Source organism: Carassius auratus, chromosome 20, assembly GCF_003368295.1.
Source record: "Carassius auratus strain Wakin chromosome 20, ASM336829v1, whole genome shotgun sequence".
Classification (NCBI taxonomy): Eukaryota; Metazoa; Chordata; class Actinopteri; order Cypriniformes; family Cyprinidae; genus Carassius; species Carassius auratus.
The window spans coordinates 7,947,254-7,964,624 of record NC_039262.1 but is presented as its reverse complement, the minus strand read 5'-3'; the positions used below and the strand labels follow the sequence as shown (position 1 = coordinate 7,964,624).

Here is a 17,371-nt window from a genome sequence, read left to right as displayed (position 1 = left end):
TCCACTGCTGTGCACTAATGATTTCAACACAAGCAATTCATCCTCTCACAGTGAAGATTAAAGAAAGCAATATTGTTGACCAAGGAACAATAAGGAAATTTTCCCTTATGTTGTTTGTAATTTCCCTGTTTGTGGTTATGAGGCTGGTGGTCATTAAGTGCCAGTAAATGGCCATTCAATGGAAATCACCATAGGCTAGTTGTTGCTCATTTTAAAAGAATAATGCAAGAAGTTGGGTTCCTCTTTTGATATCGATAAAATATCTTGTTCTTTTCTGAAAAAAATCCCTTGGATGTTGTGCAGGAGTTAAACGGCTTCAGACTTCACATGATGGAGACTGAAAAGAAAATGTTAAATCGCGATAACGAGTGATTTGAATAAACTTCACAAAAATCCAGTTTTGGTCATTGGTTTCAAGCATGTATGTAAATGACCTCTAGGGCAGCTTTGTATGCTTCATATTAATGTATGGACTGTAGCTGTGAAGTGTAACCTGTTAAAAGGAGGGAATCCAGTGCCATATTATATCAATTTAATGTGATTGTATTAAGTATGACAATGTTTCTATTCTGTGTTCCTTACAGACTTTTCTGGAAGTGTCTGTTTAATAAAGTCTTTGAGATCATTAATATGCCCTTGAGTGATTTTTGCATGTACATAAGTTTGGTGTTTATGAACATAGGCTTGCCTTGTCCGACAAAATTCATGTTTTCTCCTATACAGCAGCATAAGGCTGTGTAATAAACATTTCAACTATTTTATTTAAAAAATGTGTTGGTCATAATTGACAAATTACCTATGTTCATAGTATCAAAAGACATTGGATTAAAGTGCAATATACACACCGGCTCATTCCTCTGCTTGCAGGTGTACATGCATATATATATATATATACACACAGACAAGCTTGTGACATCTGGAGAGGAGGAGTGTGTCAGTGGAGCTTACGGAATGACGTCTTCAATATAAAAACGCTCTTTAAGTCTCTCAGCTACAGGCAAAAAGAGCAGCTCCCAGCATGCTTCCTGAACCTGTCTGACTCCATCATCAGAAGGCCACTGCAAAGCTCCTCCGTCTGTCCAAAACACAGGACAAAATTAAATTAAACAAGTGATTTCTTCATGACATATTTGTGCATGCTGTGTGACAGTGTCACAGCTGTACCGCTATAGAGCCGCAAGATCTCCAACAGCTCCTGAGTGTGTTGCGGCTCTCCATCTAAAGAGCAGTTCCACAGAGTCTGACACACCACAGCAGCCAAATGCCAGTCCTGAGGCCCCAAGTCACGCAGACAGTCGATGAGCCTGCAGTATGGAGAGAGAGAATGCATAGTACTTCTACATATTACAGTACTCTTAAAAGTTGAAAGCACATTAAAGAGAGGCGAGTTACTTCTGAGTGCTTCCCGTGGCTCTCAGCATGGCCCTGTTTTCTGGATCTGCAGATAGGTTGATGAGGACTCCACATGCAGAGAAACACACATCGGGGGTCTTGGAGTCCAGGAGGGTTACCACATACTGCTCCACTGAGACATAGAAGACCAACACAAACGTCAGCCACTGGGGGCTTGGAGACGGAAAAAGTGGCAGAAAGAGTCTCACACCTTTGTGCTGCATGATGAAGTGTCTCACGTCTTTGATCTGCGACAGATTTCCAAACACACGTGTGGCCTCCAAAACAGCATCCATACTGGAGCTCAGCAAGAGCTTTAGAAGCACTGCAATGACAGAAGGACAGGCAGGAGGGGGACGTTACTGAAAGACCAAGACAGATGCAACATGCAGGCTGTGTTCACACACACACACACACTTGTCTTACACTGTGAGATGTGTGTATGCTGGGAACGGACCACTGAGCTCTCGCCTTGGTAGAAAGACAGGTTGTTGATGGTGGCCACGGCATTAATCACCAACTCTTCACTTTCCTGCACACACCTGCACTCTGAGAGACAAGGACAAAGACAGAAAACTTACTCACAGAACGGCATTAATAATAGAATCCAGGATGCATTATAAATACGAGTAGCCTCATTCACTGTACATGTTTATTTCCTTGATCTGGACTAGATTCTAACACTGATTTAGAGCGACTCTAATAATTGAAAGCACTAAGAATTTCATAACATTGTTACATCTAGCAAATGGTTATTAAAGTTAACTAAAAAAAGAAATACCAGTAAACCAAATAAAGCTAGTTGACAAAACAATGTTTTCATTTGTTTAAACTTGAACTAAAACAATTAAAAAAATAACTAAAACTGAAATTAAAAAAAAATTGACAGGATAAACACCAAGTCCTTTAAGGAATTTAAAATGAAGTGCACAATATAAAATTTAAACATTACTTAAATGTTAATAAACATATAAATGTATCTCAGTGATACTAAAATTAGACTGATCTCCAAATTAATATTGCTTTTTCTACTGTGCATTATAATGTTGTGATGGGGGTTTTGGTTTTATTTGCAGTAAAACAATGGTTAGTTTTTGTAAGGGTTTACTTGTCTGCTTTTGTACCTACTCTGAAGGATATAGGTTGCAGACAAATGAGCATCTTTATGAGTGAGTCATTGAAATATCAAATAAAATATTGATTTGTTCAATCAGAAGCTAAACTAGAACTGTCTGAAATAGTCACTGAATCATTCAACCAATTGTTGCAGAGATTCTGTTGTGGCTTTAACTTTAGTTGTCGGAGCAAAAACATACAGTAACTAATATAATTATTATTATTTACACCCCATTACAGAGCAAACTACTGTGCCGAATACTTTATTTCACATTCACCTGTCTAGACAAGTTATAGTACAGCAGCTCCAAGATGGTTCAATTCTTGGTACTGAAGATCAGATCTCACAGAGCGCTCATCAGGTGTCACTTCCTCCTTAAGTTTCATAAACCATTTGTGTGTCAGTACTTTACGATAAATACAAAATTGAGGTAGTAAGAATCTGCCAGCGCTTGTGACTGTATTAAGATCCTGTATTTCCCGTTCGAAGTGCGGTTTGCTCTGTCAGTGTTTGTGTTTCAAGCTGCAAAGTGTGTGTTCGTTTCGAAACACCTTTTGTTGTGGTGAATGCTCAGTCATTGTTACCCTTGATTTCTCAGTTTCTTTTTCCTTCTCGATTTTTATTTTCATCATAACAGGATGTCACTTTAATGTAGCAGACATAAGTGAGAAACAATAAATCTCCCACCCATTTCCTCTCTAACTGTCCACATTATGGTTCTAACAGCTAAAGCATCTTCTAACTGCCATTTCTACCTGCAGGAATCGAGCAGAAAGTTTAAATATTGTTTCTCGAATTCCAAAAATGACACGGAATGTATATTTCCACAGGGCACAAATCACTTTCTCTATTTCAAAAAGGAAATGCATAAGCACCTCTTCACAATAACATGCCTGCTTCTGAAACGCTCACATGCAGAACCAAAACCGAGCTTCCATCCATCACCATCAAACCACAGTGCAACATCTCTGAGAACACCAAGCTGCACAAAAATAGGGCTATGCATAATAAAAACATGCAGTTTACAGTCTGGCTCTTCTCGTCATTGGAGAGGATGCAGTAACTTGAAGGCCTATGCCAGTAACTGATGTAGAGAGAACAGCATGTGATTGCACTGTGCAGAGCAACCAACTTGCACATTTACAGTTCAAGGAAGTAAACTTAGACTGAAACATCTGTGTTGCTGTGTGTTTAAAGTCACATCGCCTCTGCTAAGCATCTGTCACGTACCCAAAGCTTTGAGAGTGAAATCTGCATTGAAATGCATGAGTGAATTCACTATCTCTGAGTATCTCTGAAGTACGTTATCAGTGATTTTGTTGTAGGTGAATGAAATATAAACTAATTAACCACTTAGAGGAGTGTGTGTTTATTTCATGGTTATGTTTTGTACCCAGCACTTCCAGCAGCAGCTGTACACACAGTGTGTTGGCAGCCAGTGCCGTGCCCACGGTGGGATGGATGGCCAGGTTGGCCAGCAGTCTGATCAGTTTGACCAGGACGTCCTCTCTCTCAGGGCCACGGAATTGCTTAGGGGGCGATGGGGTTTCCTGGTAGACCTGAAAAAGATCTAAGAGGACAGCTATCCCGCCTTCCTCCTCATAGACTCTCTCTCTGGCTTCAGTGCTTTTGGCTGTCAGATTTCCTAGTGTGAACAGGAGACGCACTACTAGATCCTGCACATAAAATAAGACACAGGGCAAGTGTGTTTACTAGTAGGTCTAAGACAACACATGCAATATAACATTTCATATTCATATACATACATTAACGCATTTATTCAATTTGTATTATTTAGCATTAATGGTTAAATGATTTCATTTACCTATCCCACTTTACAGAAATTTTGATTCTTTGCATGGTGGAATATTATATACACACACAAGTCCAAAGTTTATACTGAAAAATGTTATTTTACCAAAATAAGAGGAATCATATTAAATGAATAGTATTGTTTATTTAGTACTGACCTGAATACAATATTTCACATAAAAGTCCACAAGAGAAAATAATAGTTGAATTTATAAAAATTACCCCATTCAAGATTACATAAGCTTAATCCGTAATACTGAAAGATCCACAGCTGTGTCTTTTAGTGATAGTTGTTTGTCCAGATATATAACACTATTTTTATACTTATTTTATATTTATATCATATAGATTATATTTGTATACTTCATATATATACTATATATATATAAATAAAGTACTTTATTTTTCAAAAACGTAACACTCCATAGCGTACTGTATATATGCATTTTATACTTATATTTAAATAACTACACAAACACTAGGACTGCAGATCACCAGCATATATATCTAAAATATGTACCATAAAATTTTACCATTTATTGAATTATCATTGTGTGTTCTGAAGCAGTTTGAGAAATGTGTCAACTGTTTTTTTTTTCTTAAAGCACAAGTTGCATAGATTAAATATACCGCACACAAACAAATACCAATAATTACACACAGACCTATTATTTACTAAAATAAATTTAATGTTAAAATCAGGATTAAAGATTTACAGGCCTGATGTTTAGCAATTTGATGGTCCACTAAACCCATGCGAAAATCACTTGAAACTTCTCTGAATCCAACAGCCTTTGGTGAACTTTATTTTGTCATATGGTTTAAACAGATTTTCAACAACTCCTTTGTTTTCTTTTAGAATGTATGAAAAAGTGGGGTGCAGAGAGAGACCTCTGCCAGTAGTCTAGAGGACAGTATGTCCCTATGTGAGGCACAGGGTGTATGTGGGACTGTTTATGATACCTAGTACACAGCGAACTGTGTTTATTCTTTATGAGTTTGGGAGCACATGATCTCATTACTCTTAGAGCCAGAAGGAAAGAGAGAGAAGAACATCTGAACTGTCTGTACCGAAATAAAATGAACAGAAAAACACACACACCTTCATAGGCCACTGCTCAAGTTTCACTTAGGAGCAGAAAGCGGAACATGCAGCCTACAGTACATTCCTACATGTGTGTGTATGCTTGTTGCGTGTGTGGACAGTGTATAGATACTTGGGCCAAATTCACCTGTTTCCCGCTGTGTTTGCTTAGCAGGTCCAAAAATATGCTACAGCAACGTGGCGACTCAGCTAGTGCATGACAGCATTCAGTGTAGGTGGACAGCTTGCTAAAGGATGAACACACAAACATATTCACACATATCACATGGCACAACTTTATCAACATTAATCAAAATGCTCAATTCCTCAAACTAAAATTAGAACTTACCTCAGCTGGTGGTTATTTAAAATGCATTTTACAGCATGCTTTTAAAACTTTTAACCAGTGGGTCTCATTCAGGCCTAAGAAAACTGCTAAGGGAAACTCCAGATGACTTCAAATAATTTGTAATAAAACATTACAAACAACACAATGCAAATGATTTGATGAGACATACTGTACACATACAGTGTTTCATTTAGGATATTTTATAAATGGAATACTTGAATTCTTTGTATTGTTGTATTTAAAAACAAAATGTATATTTATACATATTTACACATTTTTATCTTGCATTTATTTGTTTTTATCAAAAATTACATTTCATTTAACTATTTCCACAGAAGAATTGATATGAGGTACTCTTAACCAAATTTGCTTTCGAGGCCTGGAAAAGTAATGTAAATTAATAAATCTTATAACTCTATAAACATTTTTAGAATGAATATACATTTTTATAGCTATGTCAAGCTCTATAAAATTCATATATTAGGTAAAAAGCATTTAAAAACATATTGGCCTTAGAGTTAAGAAGGTCTAAAAACTAACTTCATTTAAATGCACACAAGTCATAATGACAACTGACAGACAGACTCACCTGAATATTCGGGCCACATTAATGCAGATGTCAAGGTCTTTGCGGTGGTTCTCCAGAATTAAGCAAAGAGTAGAGAATGCCTTGTTGGACAGGAAGGAAGGCCGAGACTCTGACTGGTCAGCTATATTTCTCAAAGCTGCTGTGACCTAGATGGGGTCAAGAGGTCAAGACTGTGAGCAACAGTGTGTTTGAGAAAAACACACACACAAGAAATGTATGAGTATGTGTGTTTGGCGACTGAGCATGGATGAGGGACTGTGCTGCAGGTGTGCATGTGTGCACTACTGCCTAATGGGTAGAGATGCATATGAAAAAGGAAGCACTTATAATCAAGAAGAAATAACGGAAGGTCTTTAAAGTGGCCTCATAAATCTCTCCATCAAGAGCACAGGACACTGATTAGGGTACATGGTGGGTGCCTGCTAGAGCTACTTGGCCCATCAGGTCGTACTTTTATAAAAATCCTCATTTCCGTCTGCCAACAGACTAATGAGTGGCACAGCAATTGGCGCTGAACATCAAACCATGCGTGCATGAGTTAAGGAAGCTCATTTGGGCAGAGTTAAATCATTCCTGTGAGATGTACTTTGTGCTGGAGGAAAATTAAGTCAAATATGGACACGGAGAAGTGGAAAAAGGGCATCCTCCCAGACAAAAGCAAAAACAAAAGCAGAGGAAAAGCACATTAAAAATTGCCCTTTTCTTCGACCCCATGCAACCCCACCCTTATGAAGCGCTCATATTTTGTTCCATTTCGTTCCCAGAGCAGAGTTCTGAGAAACGTCCGGGTGGGGTTCAAGCATGCTAAATTCCTCCTGTTTTAAAGACTTCAAGACACAGATTTACAGTGTTTCCAATGCAAACCTATTTGTTTATCTAGGGTGGCACGTGTGTGTTGCACAAAGCACTGTTCCAGCACATAGGGGAAGCACATAACCTCGGTCACGGTGGATATGCACGATGGGATCTTTTGTTTTGAGACAACAAAGAAAAAAGATGCTAATACATAACAGAGAATTCCTTTCTGTGATTTAAAGGGATAGTTCCACCAAAAATTCAGTCACAATTTATCCACCTTTATTTTGTTGCAAACCTGAATGACTTTCTTTCATCTGCGCAACATGAAATAAGACATTTTTAGAAGTGTTTCTTGTTCCATACAATGGAAGTCAATGGTAACCAAAATCGTTTTTTAACGTATCTGAGGCAAGCAAGCCAAACAGGTCATAAACAATTTGTAAAGGTTTTTCTGTGATTTCCTTTGCTTTATGGTATCTGGCTATATGTGTGTTTGTGAACATGAATGCCATACTGAAAACAGGGTTATAGCTAACAATAAAACAACTTTGACCTTGAAACCTGTCTAATCTAAGCAGACATCAATGATTACCCACCTGTACCAGTATGTGTCCTGCGATGATACGCTGACCTTCGCCCTCTGACCCGTGAGAAGTTATGTTAGCTGAAGTTGAAGATGGACCATGCATCAGTCTCTTTGACAGCTGCAACAGTATAACGACGAAGCCTTTGGAAAGCAGCAGCCTGGAGAGGGTGCTGTTCCCTGAGAGGAGCTTCAGTGAGCCGACACAGTACAGCACGGCTTCACTTTTACTCCACACATCCTCACAATGGAGCAGAGACAGAAGGGAGTCTGTGTGTGGACACACATACACACAATGGGCTGATGTTGAAGATAATAACTGATTTTAGTTCAGTAACCGGGTGAGTTATGCAATAATCAGGTCTAACCTAGGATGCAGCCATTGAGGAACAGGGCGTCGTTGCTAGCGTTCCGGCTGATTTTGAAGACGAGTTTGCAGATGTTCAGCAAGTTGTTTCCACTCACATTGAGCTTGTAATACAGACAAAAGCAATAAGGCTACTGCTGGATTTCAAACTTTATATATACTAATAATCTCCTCTTATCTTACAAAGTGAAGGCTGTTTAAGATGAGACCCTGTTAATTATCATGTAGTTGGCCCATTTAAATTTTAGGTTTTTAAAAATACTATAATGTTTTTCTTGAAATGTAGTGTCTTTTTCTTATTTAGGGTCATGAACATGCTTGCAAAATGTCAGTATGAGCAAGTGTTGTGGAATGTGCAAACAAAATTGATATTATTAAATGTGCAATTATGCTTGTGGTGAAGTTTCACACATTTCATGTGTGCAGCTGCACAGACTTTTTTGATGTACTTTATGCAAGTAAAGCACTCAGAAGTGCTTTTCCACACCTCTTCTGTTTTAAATCTTAAAATGTTTTTTTTTTTTATGTTCAAAAATAAGAAGTTAAAATGCTGCAACAATAATTTCCAGTTTAAAAAAAATTAATATATACGGGAAGTATCGTTGAAGGTTACCTTATTTTTTTTTTTTATAGGTGAATTTTATTTACTCAATTAGAATAAGTATCCACCTAATAAAAGACATATTGTGTGTGTGTCTATATACTCACTGCCAGAATAAGTTTGGCTAATGTTAGGTTAAGTCGATCCGATCCCACATCTATAAGCCTGAAGAGTGTTCTAAGGATGGCGGACCTCTGTTTAAACTGCCTTCCCAGCATGCCTCTCTCTGCCAGTGCTTCATGGAGACCATTGCATGCATTACACAGCTGTCCCACAATCTCATCTGACACGGCATCACCTAAAAGGGTTGTTTTTGAAAAAGACAAAACCTGATCAGTATACTGTATGTTCAAGTGCACAAAAAAAAAGGTAACAGTGTCAAGGTCGCATTTCAAACCAAACCTCTCACACAGTATTAATTGCAGCATTGTCATCCTTCAAATGGCCCTGTGAAGGACAGTGAAAGAAGAGTAGTCTGTGGGGTACACAGCCTCTTTCATTCAGCTGAACTGATGTGTACACAGAGTTGGCTTACTGACATTTCACTGACATTTTGGCCCACATATCAACACCCACTGACAGAGTTAACATGGCCCTTCAGGGCAAATTCCCCCCTGTATGGTATGCATCATAAGTGTGTACTGTATATAATAGCTCTTTACTGTCTTTCCAAATATACTGCCTCTAAGCTCAACAACATGGTATGTCACTAAGTTTAAAGTTAGATTAGACTTCAATAGAGTATCAATATCTCTAAAAATCCACTGGGCTCAATTAAAATTGATAAGTAATATTTTTTCATCTTTGCATCTTAGACTAGCTTTTGCTCGCGGAATAATTATCGATCACTTCATGCTTTTTAACCATTTTGTGGACCGGCAATGCCTTATTCTTGCCGGATCTAACTTGCCTTTAGGGGATAAGTCACAGGCTGCATATTCCAAAGCCATTTTTGCTAAAACAAATGTTATTTCTCAAATCTGTTTCCAAGATGGTTGGCATTCTCCCCAACGGCACCCTCTGAGGATGCCACGGAGAATATGAATGGTATTTTATGCATGAACCGAGAGGCTCCTGGCACAAAAAATATTTGATATTTATCTTTTAAATGAATTTCGATTGAATTTTCAAAGTGCTTAAATATTTACTGCTATTAGATGGCATTTCACAGCTCTTTTCCCAAACATGCTTTGACTTTCAAAGCTCTATACTGTGCCAAGCTCAACATAAGCTCTGTTTTTATTCCTCTGCATTCAGATATTGTGTTTTTCTTTCTCCCTGCAGATTTGCTTTCACTCTGGGACACATTTAAGTGCTAAAGTGCAGCTCTTTAGTATGAACTTGCATAAGCACAATACAATAACCCCACAACTGGGGCTATCTTTCTAAACATGTTTTTGGACCATGAAGAAACTGTAACAGGGTGAATGGAAAATAAAACCCTCATGTTTTGGGGGGTTGACTATTTGTATCTTGGCACACTGTTACTTCTCTTAAATGATTTACAAAGATTCCGTAAATAATAAAGACTCTAAGAAAATCTGAAAATCTTAGCAACATTGCATTATATTCATATTTCTAAGAGCACGAACAGAAGTAAAGTAAAAATTTTCATGGAGGGTTATGTTAAAACTAAGTTTACAAAAGATGATGAAAGTCATCAGGTATCAACTTGAAATAAAACACTAAATATGTTTTTGGAGCTCAGGGTTGGAATCAGGGTTTTTGACCCTGAACAAAGCATTAGCAGTTAAATCAAAAAGCAAAATCATTCTTTTTAATATGCTCATTGACCAATTCTGTGCAAACATATTGTTGGTTTGATGAAGTGCAGCAAAACACAACGTGACCCTTTACTCTTCAAGGTCATCAGACCATTACTGGTGCATATTAAGCATTCTCATAAGAGCACTTTAATCATCACCTGGTGCAAAAGACTCAAATTCTTGAAGGACAGGAAGAAGTTTAGTGTTCCAGAACACAGATTCATCCATGTTGTCATCTCCCGTGTCTCCATGCCCAAGCTTGACTTCTACAGCAGAATGAGATGGAGTGGGTGTCAGACAGACAAATATATAAACAGACAGACAGATGTACTTGATTGATCCCGGTAGGGAAACTCAGAGAGTTCACTCGAGCAGTTCTTAAAGCACATGAATACAGGATGTTCATCATAGCATGAAAAGGTCAGAGCTTCACACCCACACGCTTTTTCATTAGTGTCTGTTCTGTTCAAATGTCTCTGTGAGCATTTGCATTGTGGACGAGCTGCAGGAAGCAGTGGGTTGCGAAAACAACAGATCAAACAGCTATCAACTGGCATCTGGACAAAGAACCTTGAGAAACTGCTGCAGCAAAAGTGGTTTAGGTTTCCAATCCGATCAGATGTTTGCGGCTACAAGCAAGATTGCGAGACCTTTGCCTTGTTCAGCACGTGCTGGTTAGTGGTTTCAAGTGCAGAAAATTACAGATATAGCAATATACCTGGTTTTGATCCTCTTAAACTGGATACATCAGTTTGCAGTATCCTGTTAATCACAAAGACAAATAAATGTTTATACAGAGCAGACTGAGAGCATCAATGACATCACTGGTAAGATGAATTACAAAAACCTAGATGGATTATTAAAACATTTATATTTATATTTATATTTAACCTATACATTTTTTTTCAAAGTCTAAAGATAAAAATGCTTAATATGCACCAACATAAACACATGTTCAGAAGAAATATAACATTTATTAATTTATAAATGGCAGTATTATCATATAGTTTTCCTTGCAGACACAAGAGGTCACTGTTGTGATATTCTGATCTATACATATTCTGCCTTTCACTGCCCAATTTTTTCTTTATATCTTTTTCTTTAAATGTTAGTGGTTTCAAAATCAGTTACCGGTGGAAAATAGATAACTTTCAAAATGTGCTTGTGTAAATGTTCATTCAAACATGCATGCATATGAGGGATACTACAACAGACAGGGAACAACAGGTTCATGTGCTTGTCTCAGAGCTAGTCATGGTGAATTTTATCTCAAATATCAAGATATCCGTTAAAACGATTTAAGTCTTTACTGTCATTAAGAGCAGGTGAAACTCACATATTATTTCTCAAATACACTTGTACTGCTTACAATCCTCAATTTTTATAGTACAATATAATGACATCATTCATCTTTATCATATGGGTCACATGGATATTTTTTAAGGACTGAAAATAAATGATGGTATGATTGAGCATATTTGTGGCATTGATCATGTTTGGGCTTTGTACTGTCTTGATAAAGCCTCATTGTTGATGGGATGCCTCGGCTGAGACGTGATCTCATCGCGTGAATCTCAAATGAGACTGTACTGGTGGTCAACAGACCAGTCAGCCAGCCAGCCACAAACAGCCTGCATAATCCAATATCACTCCATTAGCTACTATAACAAGGATAAGGTAGAGATATAGAGGGAGAGAGAGAGCTTGCTGCCTGATTTTAAATTACTATTAAATTCTAGAGTGTTAGTAAACGCATCCAAATTGGAAGCACTGCGATTTTCATAAGTGGGCATTCTGGGCAATGTATTAATGAGCGCGCTTGGATTTGAACAAACAAATCTTTTAGTGTGGTCTTACTGGTGGTTTACGCAGTTCTGCTGCATTTAAAAAATGGATGTACACAAAAGAGAAGGATAACTTTGGTAACAGAAGGACCACTGGGATCTACTGATCCTCAGAATGATTAAAAATAAACATGTTCAGTCTCTGAACAGGGTGTCCTGAGAGTCAACGAACATAAAAATGTTTTACCGCTCTTCTTTGGCACAGAGAATAAATCGATTTACGTAGGGAGTTTGATGATCCGTTGACAGTAGAGGTTTTTGACAAATACCTGATGTGAGTCCCTGTCACAAACATGCTGCTTCAAAGCTACCTATCTACAGAGGTCTCAAACCTCTAAACGTGTGTTCAATGAAATTACAGATGTAAGAGTTCATTAAAAGAGCAATAAACCTTACCAATAAACAAGTCCACATAGAAGACAGCAAAAGAGATGTTTGTGCTCAAAAGCCTACCTGTGTTTAGTAGGTATGTGCAGGTCTGTTTCAGAGGAAGAATTTGTTGTATGCTCTGTAACATCAGAACAATGTAGCTTTTCTCTGTCACCTGGTCGGTCTGCTCTAATCCTTGTCTCTAGAGACATATCTGAATAGGCAGGCACACAACAACACAGCTTAGCAAAACAAGAACAAAAATGGATAGAATAATACATTTAATCAACACATTTTTTTATGTTTTTAAGATACATTTCTTATGCTCATCAAGTATGCATTTATTTAATAAAAAAATACAGTAAGCGCAAAACAGTAATATTGTGAAATATTACAATTTAAAATTACCGTTTTCTAATTTAATAAATTAAAACCATATTTGTAGCATTCTCATTCTTATACGCTGATTTGGTGCTCAAAATGTTTTAGGAAAAAAAAGATTTCTAAATATTATCAACAATATAAATATCAATAAATACTGAAAACTGTTGCACTGCTTAATAGTTTATATTTTTGTGGAAACCATGATACATTTTTCAGGATTCTTTAATTAATATTTGAAAACAAAATGGTGCTTTTTTTTTAATTCTTAAAAAAAAAAATATATATATATATATATATATACATACAAATATATATATTATAATATATATATATATATACATACATTCATACGTAGACAATTTGTTTTAAATTTGAATAAACTGAAGCGCAGCTGGAAAAGTTGCATTTATGTAAACTTTTTACAGTCTAGCACTGTCATTCAGTGTCATTTAACCTTTTGAATGATTTCATTATATATTCAGAATAAAATTTAATCTAGCAAGCTATTGCCAGGACAAACACACATTTTGTTTTCTCAATACAAACAAACTCAGGGCATACACAGCAGAGGTACATCCTGGGGATGTAAACTGATTTATATTACTAATGCACTGTGAACTAACATGAATAAAATGAAAAACTGTATTTTCATTAAGTAACATTAACAAAGATTAATAGATAATCTAATAAATAAATGACAAGTAATAAATCGTAGAGACCTTTTCAAAGAGGAACAACCCCAATGTGTAATGACCTGGTACAGGGTAGTTGTCATCTGTTGGTTGGTTCATAAAGTGGTTTATTTTTATTATTATGTTAGATTTGATTGTTTTTATCTTTGTATATGCTTTCTATTATTTTGTGAAGCACTTTGGGCAACAACATTGCGTTAAAACATGCTATACAAACAAATAAAGTTGAAGTTGAAATGCACTGTTCATTTTTTATTTGTGTTAGTTAATATGTTAACTAATGTTAACAAATGGCACCTTATTGTAAGGTGTTACACTTTTTTCATTGAAAGGAGAAAAACAGAAAACAAACAGGTTAATAAAACAATGTTTTAGTTCTTTTCTTACTCTTTGTGTTGGGGGTCACGGGTGGTAGCCTGTTTACGGATGCTGCTCTAAGCAGTTTGGCTCGAGAACCTCCTGATCCTATTCTTGTATTCCCTCGTTCAGCTGGAGGTTTGGGGAGAGTTGCTTCATCAAGACCGCCATCCTCACCCAAGGACACAGACAGCCTGGGTTTCTGGGATCGAGAGACCTCTTGAATTAATGTTTCCTGTTTTCATTTGAATAGTCAGACATAAAGTTTTGAAAGGCTCCTTACACGTTCCAGTGGGCTGAGACGAGTTCCAGAGCCTGGCCTGGAGTCAGGAGCTTCGAAATGTCGGGCATGTAGACTAAAAAAGAAATTTGTGAAGCCAATTAAAACCAGCATACTAGTTTTATAAGTATTATCAAACAGCTAATGTTACAATTTAAGCACTTTAAAGAGAGCAACAGTGGTTCTTGAAAGAAAAAATTCCATTCATTTTCTGAATAATGCAACTGATTTCTAACAATAATTTCAAAACAGACCCACTGTGAGCTACAAAGTTGTTAACTGATGATTACATCATTGCTTATAACTTTTAAATGAAGAGTTTGTTAAAAAAAAAATAATAATTAATGGGGAAAATACAGTATTTCCGGAACCAAGGCTACTGAAAAAGTGGACGGGTTCTGTTGCACTCTATAATCAAAATTAATTCTACATATTATAATTATTTATGCATTTAGCAGACACTTTTATCCAAAGCGACCTACAATGCATCCAGGCTAACATTTTTACCTAACCTGTTCCCTGGGAATCAAACCCACAATATTTTGTGCTGCAAACACAAACCACGGAGCCACAGGAACATTAATAATAATAATAATGACTGAGCATGATACATTCTGAACAAGGGATAAATACATAATCTATTCATATTCAGTGTTGTTTTACCTAAATGCAGATGGTGGTCGTCCATCATGTGCACGAGAAGATGATTCTCCAAAGAGCTGCCGATGCTTCTCCTGAGGTGTGAAAGGTCGCTGTGTGGCAAGTGTTCTGAGAGAGCGACGAGCTTCTGACACTATCTCAGCACTCGTCTGTCTCCTGAGGCCAGTGCTCGTGTAGACATGCTCACTTTTATCCTGAAGCTCCATTAAAGACATGTTTGATCCATAGGGGTGTGTACCAGTATCAAGGGCCTGTAACCTTGTCCATCCTATAACCAAAATTGGCTGGAAAACTAGTTGAAGGAGAAAAATGTATCTTTTGAACAAAATTTACTGCTTTTGTAAATATAAAGATTTAGCTGTTCCAGGAATATGAAGCAGACTTTTAAATGTATATTTTTCTGACATTCTCATCTTTATTACTTCAGTCTACATATACTATTACAGCTAGTGGTTTGCTGCCCTTTAAGACTTGTTTTACATTTTATTAATTTTTAAAATGCATCCCACACACAACCGATGTCATATAATCCTGGGTTGCTTTTCCCAAAAGCATCAATAGCCAAATACGGTTGCCTGTTCCACTGAAGTCTTTAGGTAACGACAGAACATGATACCAATTGCTTTTGGGAAACGCACCCGTGTGACAAGCATGCGCGTCCACGCATCGTCACCATGGAAACGCACAACGCTGCTTTAGTAGCTCTGGTGTAGCAAAACAAAACATCCAAAACATATAAAGCACAAAGAAACTAAAAAAATACATAAATAAATAAACAAACTCTTACAATGAACATCTCTATCTGTTGATCTTGTATTCAGGTGACAGACAATTATAAAAAAAACCCCACAACAATAGTACTATCAAGCGTTGCCTGCAGTCTACTTCTTTTCGTTAGACAACTTGTTGCACCTAATAGACGATGTGAACAGCACAGAAAAACGATATTCCCATTTACCTTGATTTCCAAACGATTTAGGCCTTGATTTCACAGTTTTAAAGAGAGCATCTTTAATCCAGAAAGACGAGGTTGTGTGACAGCGGAAAGACGGACGCACGCACGAACCCCACAGGGTCAATCACGGCCACGCGCATGGTCATGTGACACAGGGAGGCTTTTGTTGTGTGAAACAGTCTATGGTGAAACCTTACTGCCTTTTTGCTTTTTTTCTGTCATCTTTTCTTCCAAATTATTTTTAAAGACTTATTTTTAAAACAAGTTAATTAGGAGTCATAATCCATAATTACAAAAAGATTGTCCTAAAATATAACATTATTTCCAAAAGGAAAAGCACAGGTGAGTTCAAAACTTGACGTATTCGATAAAGAAAATACATGTAATTTTATTTAGCCTAGATAAAATAAAGCCTTAATTTATATGCCTCCCCAAAACGTATAGTATTTGCCTGGTATTCCGTGAAAAATCCTAAAATTCAGAGCCCACAGAGACGCCAAATGCAGCTGAGGCGAGACGTAATCACGCAAGAGACAACAGGTAAGCTGATAGCGTAGTAACTTCCCACAGATCTTTTGTTCTCATTTTGAGAAACGGTCCACATTGTTTACTGTCCACCCTTTGACTAGATTGTTTACTAGAAACTTCAAAGATTTTAATTGGTGCTGATCAGAGACTGTCTATACTATTCATATTGCAAATCCAATACATGAAGCATTGGTCACAACATTTACTCTTTTTTTTTTTTTTTTTTTTTTTTTTTTTTTACACATATACAGCAGTAATTACTTTGCAAATAAGACTGACATGAGATGTCAGTCCAACACTTTTACATATAAACCTACTGTTTCTCTGTTGAGTCAAATGCATATATGAGCATCTTTTGGCTCAGTGGTTAGATTTAAATAGCTCTACAAGCTTCATTCTCATGGATACAAGAAGTCTCATTGGTGTAATGTGATTGAAGGAGCTAGCCAATAAGGAGTTAGTACGAGAGTACTCATTGGCCAATAGCTGCATGGATATGGTTGCCCTCTTTCATTGTCACTAGGGGAGTGTGGTGCCAAGGATGGCAATCTTGATAACAGTATGTCATGTGTACTGTATTTCTCAGCTTGTCAGATTTTAGATAACACTTGCACGGAGTGCACACAACTGTATTTAGAGAGCTGCATGAACTGTGTAAATTTTATTATCTTGTGAACCTTGACACATACGCTCATACACCACTGGAGGTGGTTCCGCTTCTTCTATGTCACTGAGGTAAACTGGTTTGCTTTGCAAAGGAAGGACCATCATTTTCTTGCTGCTGTCTCCTTGGCAACAACTTCCTGATGGGCAGACTTTGGACACACAATCGCTCCCTCACCTG

The 17,371-nt window shown here is 37.1% G+C and overlaps 1 protein-coding gene across 2 annotated transcripts; it reads right to left on the bottom strand.

Moving 5' to 3' along the window:
- Window positions 1–86: 86 nt before the first annotated feature.
- On the bottom strand, window positions 87–17,360 carry armc2 (armadillo repeat containing 2). Of its 2 annotated transcripts, none has more exons than XM_026290801.1 (18): window positions 16,003–17,360; window positions 15,048–15,336; window positions 14,388–14,460; window positions 14,135–14,306; window positions 12,756–12,885; window positions 11,177–11,220; window positions 10,617–10,724; window positions 8,800–8,990; window positions 8,093–8,195; window positions 7,738–8,024; window positions 6,344–6,489; window positions 5,554–5,653; window positions 3,903–4,185; window positions 1,819–1,941; window positions 1,604–1,717; window positions 1,393–1,525; window positions 1,165–1,304; window positions 87–1,075 (listed from the first exon to the last, which is right to left on the bottom strand). In XM_026290801.1, exons 2-18 carry the CDS (start codon window positions 15,257–15,259, stop codon window positions 945–947), a joined length of 2,490 nt encoding a protein of 829 aa, XP_026146586.1. In that variant the 5' UTR covers window positions 15,260–15,336; window positions 16,003–17,360; the 3' UTR covers window positions 87–944. The 2 variants fall into 2 exon arrangements, with proteins under 2 accessions (XP_026146586.1, XP_026146587.1); XM_026290802.1 differs by having other exon boundaries at window positions 7,738–7,994; window positions 16,003–17,359.
- Between the last annotated feature and the right edge of the window lie 11 nt (window positions 17,361–17,371).